Source organism: Nannospalax galili, unplaced genomic scaffold (genome assembly GCF_000622305.1).
Source record: "Nannospalax galili isolate Female #2095 unplaced genomic scaffold, S.galili_v1.0 scaffold652, whole genome shotgun sequence".
Lineage (NCBI taxonomy): Eukaryota > Metazoa > Chordata > Mammalia > Rodentia > Spalacidae > Nannospalax > Nannospalax galili.
The window spans coordinates 2,528,464-2,542,225 of record NW_008332152.1 but is presented as its reverse complement, the minus strand read 5'-3'; the positions used below and the strand labels follow the sequence as shown (position 1 = coordinate 2,542,225).

The 13,762-nt window shown below is 52.7% G+C and overlaps 1 protein-coding gene across 1 annotated transcript in view; it reads right to left on the bottom strand.

Annotated features, from left to right (window-relative positions):
* Positions 1-13,762, bottom strand: part of Trpm2 (transient receptor potential cation channel subfamily M member 2) — a 68,417-nt gene that overhangs the window by 8,186 nt on the left and 46,469 nt on the right. Inside the window, exons 21-28 of the mRNA XM_008827402.3 lie at positions 11,657-11,840; positions 8,684-8,865; positions 8,299-8,431; positions 3,149-3,236; positions 2,577-2,664; positions 1,727-1,884; positions 978-1,054; positions 610-711 (exon numbers count right to left, since the gene is read on the bottom strand). Of these exons, the coding sequence (XP_008825624.1) occupies positions 610-711; positions 978-1,054; positions 1,727-1,884; positions 2,577-2,664; positions 3,149-3,236; positions 8,299-8,431; positions 8,684-8,865; positions 11,657-11,840 (1,012 nt within the window). The remainder of the gene's footprint in view (positions 1-609; positions 712-977; positions 1,055-1,726; positions 1,885-2,576; positions 2,665-3,148; positions 3,237-8,298; positions 8,432-8,683; positions 8,866-11,656; positions 11,841-13,762) is intronic.

Sequence of the window (13,762 nt, the reverse complement as noted above, 5' to 3'; positions counted from 1 at the left end):
TCTCGAACCCATCCCTCATGGCCCTACGCATGAGGACATCCAGGCCAGGGCTGCTAAGCCTGGTCTCCATTTTGTATATACCTACACAGCCTCTGGCTCCATGTACAGTAACCCACTCTCTGCTCCATAACACTCTCCGAAGGCCTGCCATTGCTTCCCCTTCCTTTGGGCCCCTCAGCTCTGTCACCCACATCCCAGTCGGGAGTCCAGAGGTGTATTCATGGGTCACATGCTGTCATCATTCTGAGTCCCTCACTGTGCCTGGGGCTAAGGACCCGTCATAGTTGCTGGGCAAGGTTACCATCCCTTGCATGGGCCCGCTGGCTACCCACCCCAAGCAGCAGAGTGCTTTCCTCACGTGGGACCGTGGTTTCCAACCATGAGTCAAGGTCCCTGGGGACCAACACACCAGTGCACCTGGGAGCCCTGCTGGGGAGATCCAGGAGCCTCCTCAGTGGGTAGCAAAGAAAGGCTCTGTGCAGGGGCTCTAGGGAAACGCTGCAAGTTAAGGTTTCCCTTTCTTTTGTTGTTTGTTTTTACCAGGAAAAAAATGCCCGCTTTCCCAGAGAGGGCAGTCACTGAGGGCCAGCGGGGGCTGGGTACACTCACAAGGGGAGCCCACGCTGGACTACGTAGACCCCATGGAAGCTGCGGCGGTCCGTTGGTCCATCCACAGTGTTGTAACTGATCTTGGACAGCGGCTCTGCAGTGCTGGGGCAAGCAAGAGGACACGTCCCTGTGAGAGAAGTTGCGGTAGAGCAGAGACACAGGGCAGGAACTCGGCCTGTGCTGGGGGCCAAGCTGTAGTGACCACAGGCCTCGCCTCAGAGAGGGGCCTCTGGCCGCAGGCCATGTCCATTGCTAATGAGTTGTACTAGGGGCAGAAGGAACTGTCCAGGGGTCTTTGGGGCAGATGAGGCTGTGTCTGCCTGGCCCCAGGTGAATTCCGGGGTCCCTCTGGGGAAAGGGCCACTCACTCTCCCACAGGGTCCGTGAGGGTCACATCCTTCTTCTCGTCTGTGTGAAAGGGGGGTTCATAAATCAGAAACTCCGTCTGTAACAAAGCAAGTAGGCTTCCTCAGGTACTCTACCCCCAGGGAAGCTGGGCCTGGGTACTACGTATGCGCCCAATGAAGGCCACTGCCCAGCTAGGACCAAACACCACCCCCCACAGTGTGCATGGACAGCTCCCGGCTGTGGCAGATCTGAGGAAGAGATGGACACTCTAGATGGACACCCCAATGGGACCAGCCCAAGCACTGTCTGAAACAGGAGTGCAGCCTAAGGATCCTTCCCAGGAATGGTCCAGAACTGAAAGAGAGAAAATCTGAAAGGATAAGGTGGACCTCCCCAAGGCTGTTATCCCTCTCTCTGTGTGGATGTCTCTGTGTCTAACACTCAGAGAGGATGGTGGCTGTTCAGTGGGGTCCATGGAGTCTAGAACAAGGAGAGATGAATGTGACAGGGCCAGGACAGCTGGGGCAGGTGAAGAGCTGCAGGAGCAGCCTTGAGCTGTGACTCCATGGGGCCAGGATACCCACCAGACACCCTCCATATCATAACTGTGTGGCTCGTGACTTGGCCTCTGTGTAGCCTGCTTCCTCATCTGTCAAGGGCTCAGATGCCCAGTGAGGCTGCAGTGGCGGGGGGGGCGGCGCTGTGCCTCTTCCCCACCCCAGAGTCTAATGCCTCCTCCCACGGGGCACATGGGGATGGTGGCTCTCACCTCCCAGGGTACTTTCTCATTGGGCACAGGGAATCGCACGATGGGGACACCGGGATACAGGAGATGCCGGGCATTCACGTGGTAGCAGTCTTTTGATTCCTCCACTTTTCTCCTGATGCTCAGTTCAGCATCTGGCTCATCGCAGGCCTTCTGGGGTGCTAGAAACAGTCATGTGAGTGTGATACAGAACCAGGCTGGTGCTCAGGAGGGGTCTGTGGCTCAGGAGCTTCCTCCTGCTCCTTTGCCAGTGCCCAGGCAGCCTCTACCTCCAGGACCAAACCGCCACGCAGGTGAATACCAGTCCTGCGTCCCCTGACCACCTCAGCCCTGGGAGGACAACAAAGATGGGGACAGGTCAGTGTCAGACACCTGCCTCCACAGCAGTGTTAAGATCTCAACAGTGAGCTAACCTCACAGGCTGCTTTGGAGACCCAAATCCAATCAGTGGGGGCCAGTTTGCTCCCTGGAGAAGCCACGGCCAAGGAGGGTCATCGGGGTCCATTTCCTGACTGGCTGCATGGGTAGGGAAATGGGTTTTGCTTTCTGTCCTTCAGCTGACATAAGGGCCTCAGTCACCTGGAACACCCCGACTTTGTGCAAGCTACGTAGGAGGCTGGAAAGGCAGGCCATGCTGCCCCCTAGGAGTCCAGTTGCCTGCTCAATCCAGGACAGTGGGCTAGCCTGGATGCCTGTGTAAATGAGAGCTGTTTATCTCAGGGGTGGGAGTGAGGGCCGCCCCCCACAGGACATGGAGACAGCTGCAAGCCCCTCGCTGTTTCTCCTCCCAATCTACCCCAGACTCAAAACCATCCAGACCACTGGAGACAGCTGCCGACAGGCCACCACTCACCCAGGGTTGGCACGCCTGCCTCCGAGCCAAAGCGACTGTCCTTCAGGGATGTCACAATCCAGTGCAAGGCTCTGGACGTCTGGGCCACCTGGAAGGGATAGTCCAAGAGAGACTAGGTTGGCACTGGAGGTTCACACAACATGTGGCTGGTGTTCTGAGTACAGGTCTCACTCTCCACGTGACCCGGGCATCCTGCTGAGTGATGCTGCCTCAGAGGGGAACGTACAGCTGATCCTCTGGTTTCAATCAGGGTTAGGACAGAGTCCCAAGATACAGTGTCTCAGAGGTACCCCCAAATGGAGAAAGGAGCCAGGTGCACACTAGGATTGCTGGGTCCATGCCCTGTAACACAGATGCCTCATAGTACAAACCCAGGGAAGCTTAACTGCAGCAGGCTTGGATGGAATTTTCTAGAGAATAAAGAAAGTGCTTCCTCCAGTGGGCACTGAACACCCAACGTGCACACACACACACACGCATGCACCCCTAAACTCCCCGAATTCTTTCCATTGTTTTCTCAATGATGATACCACACCACAAAGTGACACACCAGACGCCAACCTCCAACCTACTTGTTCCTCCAGGGAGGCCAGCCTCTGTTCCATAGAGCCTGACCTCTTCACATGATCCATGTCCAACAGATCCACCATGGTGTCCACTCTGAAAGAGGACAACAGACAGGTTGTGGGTGTCCGGGCACATGTAGGAAACATGCTGCCCCCTCGTAGACAGCCCTACCGCCCCAGCAGCCCAGGCCCTGTCTCTCAGGCTTTCCTTTCAACACTGTCTCTTGCAATTTGAAAGTATTTACAATGTAACTCTCTACTGCAGAATGAAACCGCCCCAGCAGATGGGCGACCAGGCTCTTGCCGCTGGCCTTACCGTCCATCAGAATGTCAGCTGGGGGAGATGGACGCATACACTCCAGCTGGCTTGCCTACAGTCACCCACATGCTCCTGGGCCATGCACTCTGAAAGTTGTCACAGATGACAAAGTGTGGTAACAACCCACTGGTGTGGGGTGCTGCTGCTGTTGGGGAATTTTGGTGTAAACTAGAGGCCTTTCTCCCCACTGCGGCCAGCTGTGTTTATAGTTTAAGCTCTGTCAACACGTCAACGCCTGTCAGAGCTCTGTCTAGTTTTGCCCAGGGATTCCTCCCACCTGCAGTGCCAACTGTAAATAGCAGCCTTTTGCAATAAAGTGAGCCAGCTCTTAATAACTGATCGGTGTTTCTGGGAATGTGACCCAATTTAAACAGCCATCCAGGGGAGAGACACTAATGAGCGCACCTAGGGCGCTGGAGTCTACTTTTCCACACACTATATTGCTTCATCCCACAGAAGACACTTCACGGCCCCTTCATTGTTTTCCCAGACAGCCTTGCAAACATGTAAGAGTGATGCTTAGCGCATGTTTGGGACCCTGTGATTCCGTCACTATGACGTGTGAGAACCTGCCATCTAGATTGGCAGACTGAACTTGTTAGAGACCCCAAACCTGCAGCCCTGCTCTGTGGGTAAGGAGCTAGGGTTGGCTTAGCTTAGCCAGGATGCCCTGAGGCCCTGGCATACCACATACTATGGTGCTTCCCTGGGCCTCAGATCCCTCACTGGGGCCCCCTGAGAGAAGGTGATCAGGCCAAGGTCATTGCCAGGGCAGAGGTGCACATACCATCTCCCTGCTGCCCTGAGCTCTGTAGCACTCACCCACTGAAAGCATTGGGCAAATTATATATACATATATATATATATGACTGTTTTGCCTGCATGTTTAAGTGTACCCATGTGTGCAATACCCGCAGAGGCCAGAAGAGGGCATCAGACTCCCCTGGAACTGGAGTTAAAGATGGTTGTTAGCTGCCATGTGGGTGCTGGGAACTGAATCCAGGTCCTCTGCAAGAGCAGACAGTGCTCTTAACTACTGAGCCATCTCTCCAGCCCCAGTGCACAGGTTTCTGTTCAAGACATCTAGAAGATAAGCTGCAGTTTCTGAAACCTGACATCTTAGCACACCAGCTACTGTTCCTGCTAGAATAGCTGTAGGAACCATCTGGAAAATTTTATATTTTAATAAGGTTTTTCAACCTCAGGGAAAAACTGAAGGGGCCCAACTTCCTCTGGCCCCCAGGCTGGGAACTTGGCATCAGACCTGTTCCGAACCTCCTGCAGCTTTGAGAGACCTGGGGCGAAGGGCTAAGTGCCATCGGCAAGCACTGGGCTAATTTACTTTTGTTCCTTTCCTAGGTCTCTGTCTCCTCAGTAGTACTGATAAGCAACACCTCCCTTAGTTGAAAGGCCAGGAGGGGGATGCAGGTCACATGCTCAGCCCACAGCAAGTCCTTACATGCCTGTCATCAGAACCCTCATGCTGACTGTATTCACCCAGCTTCGAGATCATGGTTTTGGAGCATTGGGACATGAGCCCCATTTCAAAAGCTCCCTGAGCACCCCACCCCAGTATCTGGGTCGTGAGCACAATCCTTGTTCAAATCAAATGGTCCCAGATAAGGCCATCCATGGAGACTATTCTTGGCCAGAGCATGGAAGAGAAAGTGCTCAGGTGCTGCTTGGACCTGTGACCTGCTCTCCAACTAGACAGCCAGAGTGGAATGTCAGATAAACAGCTGAGTGAGCACAAGCCAGCTTCCCGCAGGCGTGCCAGGCTAGGGACCAGCAGCTCAAGAGCCAGATAGCAGTCACTGATTTTCTACCAGGCTCAGGGCTTTCTCTGAGTGTCAATCACTGTGGGGACCCTGCAGGATTCTGTCCCTGTGCTAATGCAGCTCAAATACCTATGGAGAGGTATCTAGACACTGACCCAGCCCATCAAGCAACTAGTTAACATATTTACCAAGCAACAAGCCTATCTCCAAACCCAACAGTAAGCCATAAACAAACCCACCAGCAAACCCACCAACTAATAAATCCAACCAACAAAACCACCAACTAAAATACCCACAAAACTACCCACCAGCCCACCTAACAGCCTACCAACTAACAACCTTACCAATAAATCTGTCAACTAACCCACAAAACTACCTGTTAGCCTCCTAACCAACCCACCAAAAAACTTACCTACCAGCAATCCTACCGACAAACCCATCAACTAAACACATCTAACTAACTTACCAAGCAACCCACCAATACTAAACAAAAGCCTACCAATCAAGCCACTTACAAACTCACCAACCAGCTGAGCATCAAACCCGTCAATCTATGCATGCCCTAACCCATTAACCAACAATCTTATTAACAGACCACAACCAACACATCCACCAAACCACCACCCAATCTACCGACAAACCCACCAATAAACACGCCAACCAACCAGCCCTCAGAAGTTTAGAGAGGCACGTTACAGGGACGGGGATGTAGAGGCAGAGGAAGACCCTCAAATAGAGTGAGGGTGACACCTGGGTAAAGGGAAGCAGCTCTGCCTCTCTCTGAGAGAAGACTACGTTAAGGAAAGGGTGCTCCAAAGGCCTAACTCAACGTCATTGTAACCAAACTCAAGCAAATGGTACATCTGTGTCCAGCTTGCCTAGAATGGGAAGGAGAAGGGGCCTAGACCATTGGCCAGTTCATTGAGGGCCTTTCCATTGTCACCATCATCACCATCACCACCAGCATCATCACTATCACTATCATCTCCAGCGCCATCATCACCATCATTATCATCACCATCATTAACATCACCAGCATAACCAGCATCAAGGTCATCATCATTATGATATCACCATCATAGTCACCATTAGCATCATGGCTTTACCACCAAGATCATCACCATCATCAGCATCAATGCCATCATCATTACCACAATCATCACCATCACCAACACCACCACCATCATCATCACCATCAAAATCATCACCATCATCAGCATCAATGCCGTCATCATCACCACAATCATCACCATCACCAACACCACCACCATCATCATCACCATCAAAATCATCACCATCATCAGCATCAATGCCGTCATCATCACCACAATCATCACCATCACCAACACCACCACCATCATCATCACCATCAAAATCATCACCATCATCAGCATCAATGCCGTCATCATCACCACAATCATCACCATCACCAACACCACCACCATCATCATCACCATCAAAATCATCACCATCATCAGCATCAATGCCGTCATCATCACCACAATCATCACCATCACCAACACCACCACCATCATCATCACCATCAAAATCATCACCATCATCAGCATCTATGCCGTCATCATCACCACAATCATCACCATCACCAACACCACCACCATCATCATCACCATCAAAATCATCACCATCATCAGCATCTATGCCGTCATCATCACCACAATCATCACCATCACCAACACCACCACCATCATCATCACCATCAAAATCATCACCATCATCAGCATCTATGCCGTCATCATCACCACAATCATCACCATCACCAACACCACCACCATCATCATCACCATCAAAATCATCACCATCATCAGCATCAATGCCGTCATCATCACCACAATCATCACCATCACCAACACCACCACCATCATCATCACCATCAAAATCATCACCATCATCAGCATCTATGCCGTCATCATCACCACAATCATCACCATCACCAACACCACCACCATCATCATCACCGTCATGACATCACCATCATCACCATCAAAATCATCACCATCATCATCATTCTTATCACCATCAATGTTGCCATCATCACCATCATCACCACTACCATGGTTGTCATCATTACTATCATGACATCACCATTATCACCATCAAAATCACCACCACCATCATCAATGTCGTCATCACTACTACTACCACCATCACCATCACCATTATCACCACAATCATCGCATAACAGTGTCATTACCATCATCGCCGTCATCATCATCATCGTCACCATCAATACCGTTACCATCACTATCATCACCATCACCATGACTTACTTTAGCCAGATGGCACCGTGACCTTTCTTCCCCTTCCCCTCTCTGGAGGAGGAGCCTGGAGCCAGACAGGTCTCACTGGGGTCATCCCATCACTTGACCCCAGTGAGACATGAAGCCCCTGAGTCCAGGTTTCCTGATGCTTGCTGCTTGGCAGTCAGACCCTACAGACACCCACCACGACTGAGGAACTGGGGACAGAAAACAGAAAAAGAGACCAGAAAGATCTTTCCCCAGCACTGACCTCTTACCCTGAAAAGATGTAGAACAGGACGCGGGACTGGTGTGGCCAATACACTGGGGCTGGGCTCTGAGGCCCCAAAGTTGCAGCGCCTAAAGGTCACAGGCATCCCTCCCAATCCTGAACTCCACACGTATGCACGGTCCCCGCTTTCTCCCACCTGGTCTCCTGCAGGGACTTATGTCCTCCAACCCCCCAAGGCTCACCTCCCAGTCTGGCCCATCCTGTGTTCTGGGGTGAAAGTAAGGGGCAGCCTTCCTCAGAAGCCTGGAAAGCCATGGCTTAGCTGCTGGGCACGGCCCGCAGAAGTGTAAGGGCCACAGTGGTGATGATGATGGTGATGGAGGGAGAGCCAAAGCTCTTTCTATCTCCCTTGCTGCTGAGGCAGGCACAGGAGTCCCGTTTGCTAGTCTGTGCACAGACGTCCAGCTTTTTCTCCCATAGCACGAGCACGGCCTTCCCCTGTGGTCTGCACTTAGGGCTATGGCACTGCAGGGCATGGCTCAGGGGTGCTACCCATGGGGTCTCCATACTTCTTGCTGATGTCCTGGATCTTCTGCTCTGGCCGCTGCTGGTGCTGGTACTGCTGGTTCTGCAGGTAATTCTCCTTCAGGTAGAGTTCCCAGGACAGGAGGGCCGCCTCCTCGTTCTTCTCCAACTTGTTCTCTGTGGGTGGGGCAGGGTCAACAGGGACCTGATAACAATAGGACCCAGGTTCCCGTGGGAGTGGCCCATCACCCCATGCCCCAAGCCTAGGGGGCTGCTGGCACATGCCAAGGGAAGTCCAGCGGCATGAGAAGTCAGCATGCCTCCGACTGCCCGGGGATCTAGAAGGAGCCGCACCCACCCCTGCCCCCAGTGTCTTCTTCTGCACCTGGGATGGGATGGTGGGACCGCGCAATGGGGCGGGGTGCTCACTGAGCTGCCTGTGCCGCTTGGCTGGGATCTTCAGGACCACCCTTCTGATCAGAAGCTGCAGGTGGCTGAAGACTATGAAGGGTGGCGGTGCGGGGGGCCGGCCATGGTATTCCTCGATCAGGTCATGACGCTGGAACTTCCAGATCTGGTCCGTGTGCTCCTGGACCTCCTGGAATGTGTAGCTGGCAAGAAAGAGGCAGAGGCACGCACATCAGGATGTCTGCAGGACACAGCACACGCGTGTGCTGCTCTCGGCAGCCACGTGCCCCGTGGCCACCCGAGGGACAGCAGAAGCAGGCGAGCAGGAGGCGAGCTCGATGCCAAGAGGCACACTGGCCTTCTGGGAGCAGTGAAGGACAGGAGATGATGTGGAATTTAGATTTATGAGCAAGCATCTGTGAGGGAACAGTCTCGGGCATCAAGCTCCGTGGAGTTTAGTATCTGGTGATTCCAGTAAGCAGAGGACAGTGTCTCAGGTGTCTCGTGGGTGGGCCCCAGCATAGCCAAGTCTGACAGAATCCTGGGAGCAAGCGAGAGACATGTCGCTTTATCAGATGGCTTTTCCTGCCCCAGGGACAGGGTCCTGCCCAACACCCTGACCTCAGACCTCAGATCCTAGGACACCCTCAAACAGAAGAGGTGGTCCCCAAACTCAGCTGATGAGAGGGGAGACATGGTGCCCAGACATGGTGACCACCACAGTAGAGGGGCTTTCAAAGGTCACCGACACTCTGAGCCTGTCTGCAGAGGTCAGGAGGGAGATGAGAGGGGAGACATGGTGCCCAGACATGGTGACCACCACAGTAGAGGGGCTTTCAAAGGTCACCGACACTCTGAGCCTGTCTGCAGAGGTCAGGAGGGAGATGAGAGGGGAGACATGGTGCCCAGACATGGTGACCACCACAGTAGAGGGGCTTTCAAAGGTCACCGACACTCTGAGCCTGTCTGCAGAGGTCAGGAGGGAGATGAGAGGGGAGACATGGTGCCCAGACATGGTGACCACCACAGTAGAGGGGCTTTCAAAGGTCACCGACACTGTGAGCCTGTCTGCAGAGGTCAGGAGGGAGATGAGAGGGGAGACATGGTGCCCAGACATGGTGACCACCACAGTAGAGGGGCTTTCAAAGGTCACCGACACTCTGAGCCTGTCTGCAGAGGTCAGGAGGGCTGAGGGCCTGAGGGTTTCACCAGGGGCAGGCTGTGCCCTCCGTGGCTGAGGTGTTTGCTGTCAGAGTAGCCATGGGCCTGGGGCTCCAGGGTCAGCGGCCAGGATTATGGGGCCTAGTCTCCAATGCTGAGGGTGAGTAGTTGGCTTCCTGGAGTTCTTTTCTTGTGCCTCTACATGAGGCATTCTCTTTGTCTGAAGCTCAAAGCTTTAAAAGTGTGTGTGTGTGTGTGTGTGTGTGTGTGTGTGTGTGTGTGCACGCGTGCATAGTTGCCCACTGAGGCCGACCACTGAGCCATCTGTGATGGTTTGAATGAGAATGTCCCCCATAGGCTGTTTTGGGAGGTTTTAGGGGGTCTGGCCATGCTGGAGGAAGCACATCACTGGGGGCTGGCTTAGAGTGCTCTCAGGCCTTGCCGGATTTCCAGTCGCTCTCTGCTGTGAGAGAAGATGTGAGCACTTAGCTTTCTGCTACTGCTCCAGCCACCTCACATGTCTCACTGCCATGATGGACTCTGAGTCCTCTAGAACCGTAGACTCAAATAAACTCTTCCTTGTGTAAGTTCCCTTGGTCAGTGTTTTATCACAGCAACAGAAACGGTAACCGATACACCATCTCTAGCCCCTGTCCCAAGTTTAAAACCTTCCAGAGTACAATGGTCCCCACAGCCTGGGCCCATCAGCTGCCACCGCTGACCTGACACTGAATGGGGGGAGGCGGGGCCCAAGAACACAGATTTCTCCTGTGCTGGATAGCTTTAGTGTTAACTTGACACACCTGGGTCGAGGGAGCCTCAACTGGGGAATTGCCTCCGTTGGACTGGCCTGTGGCCATGTCTGTGGGGCATCTTCTTGATTGTTGAGTGATGTGGGAGGGCCCAGTCCACTGTGGGTGGTGCCACCTCTGGGCAGGTGGGCCTGTGTTGCATAAAAAACAGGCTCAGCAGGGGCCAGGGGAGCAAGCCAGTAAGCAGCGTTCCTCCATGGCCTGAGCTCCAGCTCCTGCCCTGAGTTCCTACCTTGGGCTCCCTGATGAACTGTGACCCAGGAGATATAAGCCAAATAAATCCTTTCCTCCCCAAGCTGGTATTGGTCAGAGTGTTTTGTCACAGCAATGGAGAGATAAACTAGGACATCACCCGACCAGTGGGACAGATCCCATTTGTACTTTACCTTTCACAGACAAAAATGGCAAATATTCTAAAAGTCCTCTAAAGATGGAATGCTTCAAAATACCAATGAGTTAAAGAAAATTCTAGCAATTTCCAGAGAGGAGAAATGGCTATACTGTATCAGTCCTTATGACTGCTGGGGCACAGGCATGCATCCAGGGGGCAGGGGCACAGGCAGAACCCTCAGGGGCATCAAGACAGTCCTGAGTAGCTAGTGGCCACGGCACGCCCCCAGGAAGAGCAGTGTGGGTGAGAGTGCCCCTCTCTTAGTCATTCAACCAGAGCGAGGTCAACACAAACTACCTGGCAGACACCACAGGCTGAGCACGGCACGTGGGGTGCTGCGGGCCCCCTGGGCACAGTGACACTGCATGCTGGATGGCTCCACAGGATCAGCAGAGACCGGTGAGGTGTGACATGCACATTCTTATCAGAATGTCAAGAGCCTCTGTGGGGTGGCAGCCTGGATCCCAGGCTCATGGCATGTCCTCAGGATCCTCCAGGAGAGCAGCCTACATGGTGCTGGGAACTGGTGCTGCAAAGCCCTGCCCTGCCTGAGCACTCACAACCCAGAAAAGCCAGGTCCTGCACAGGCATTAGCCCGACATAGCCCACCCACACCATGCCTGCACTCACTTGAACATGGCGATGAGCAGGTTGAGCAGCAGGATGTTGGCAAAGAGCAGGTAGAGGCAGAGCAGGATGACCGTCAGCCACTCAGGAAAGGCAGGCGCCTGCCCCGTCCTGTCGCTCTCAGGGCACTTGGGTTTGTAGGGGTCTGTGCCATTGGGACTGCACTGGTCCATACTGAAATTCACACCTGTGAGGAATGGGGGTTGGGCGGAGAGTTCAGAAAACATGCAGTCGCCAGGGGCTAGCTAATGGGGACCCCGGCCATCAGGGCACAGAGAGTCCCCACACGCTCAGACACCTGTATATCAGTTGTTTGGGGGCAGGGTTCAGGGTCGGGCCTTAAGTCCAACAAGAGGATCTGTCTGCACTCAGACACCCTCAGGCAAGAAGTGGGCTGCCAATGGGATCCTGGAGTCAGTGCTGCCGCCTCAGGCTGGCACGCCGCACCCCAGGACTCAGTCATCCTCCCCAGAAGCTAATTGCTAAGGCTACAGCCATCAGTAGCTCACAGGTCTTGATCCTGGAGAGTTCAATTAGAGGTAAAGGATTTTTTTGAGACAGGGTCTCCCTGTAGCCCCAACTGGCCTAGAACTTGCTGTGTAGACCAGTTTGGCTTTAATCTCACAGAGACTTGCCTCCCTCTGTCTCCCAAGTGCTGGGATTAAAGGTGTGGACCACCATGCCTGGCCCTGAAGATAAAAGGTATTACTGTTAGGAGCTGGAGGACTGGAAAGGCGGCTCGGAGGTTAAGAGCACTGGCTTCTTTTGCAGAGGACTTGAGTTTAAATCCCAGTACTCATATGGTGGCTAACAACCATCCATAATGCCAGTTCCAGGGAATCTGATGTGCTCTCTGTCCTTCATGGACACTGCACGACATGGGTGCACTTACATACATGCAGACATAGCATTCACACACATATAAAATAAAGTAGAATAATTTAATCAGGGGCTAGAGAGACGGCTCGGTGGTTAAGAGTATGCACTGATCTTCCAAACGACCAGAGTTCAGGACCCAGCACCCAAGTCCATGGCTCAAAACCACCTGTAACTACAGCTCCAGGGATCCAATACCCTTTTCTGGCCTCCACAGGCACTGTGTGCACATCCACATACCCACACACAGACACACACATGCAGACACACACACACACATTAAAAAACAAAATAAATCTTAATAATAATAAAAGAAATAACAATAGCACAAAAAAGAAGAAAATTGTCAGGAATGAGGGTAACAAACAGCACCAGACCTTTCCACTGAAAGCAGGGTGGGGGGGAATTGCTAAATCAGACTTCAATGATCTGACAAAGTCCATGTTCCCAGCCAAAAGTCCAGACCCAGAAGTTCTTATGGACCTAAGAGACTCAGAGACGAAAGCAATTTGGAAGGGGAAGAGCAATCCCGGAGGACTCATCTTTCAACTTCAGAATTTACTACAAGTCACAGCAGCCCTGGCAGGAAGGTGCTGGACAAGGGCAGATGTGTAGACCAGCACCGTGCGATGGGGGACCAGAAGTGGATGCTTTAATTCATGGCCAGCCAATTTTCACAAGGGAGCCAAGACAACTGTCTCACAACAGTGAGAAAGACTTGTCAGCCCCTGATGCAGGGACAACAGGCAGCCACTCCAGAAGAATGCCTCTTGGTAGGCATGGTGGTACATGGCTGTAGTCCAGCACTGGGGGGAAAGGTGAGGGGATCGTTGCAAGTTCCAGGCCAACATGGGCCACGGAGCAAATTCCAGGCCAGCCAGGGCTATGTAGTAAGACTCTGTCTTCAAAAATCAAGAAACAAACACTATATCACAAATAACAAAACCAAGAACAACCCTTAATTCATAAGAGTGTATGGACAGGGAGATGAGTGGCTGCCAGGAGTGAGAGAGAAGGGCAGTGACTGCTGATGGCGCAGAGCCAGAGGTTAGTTTCTGTAACACACCATTCTTGTGTAGACTGTGGAGACTTTACGACAAGTGAATTCTACCTGAAGGATGCTGGCTTTAGAAAAAAAAAAAAGAAGAAAGAAAGAAGACTGTGGAGACTTTACGACAAGTGAATTCTACCTGAAGGATGCTGGCTTTAAAAAAAAAGAAGAAGAAAGAAAGA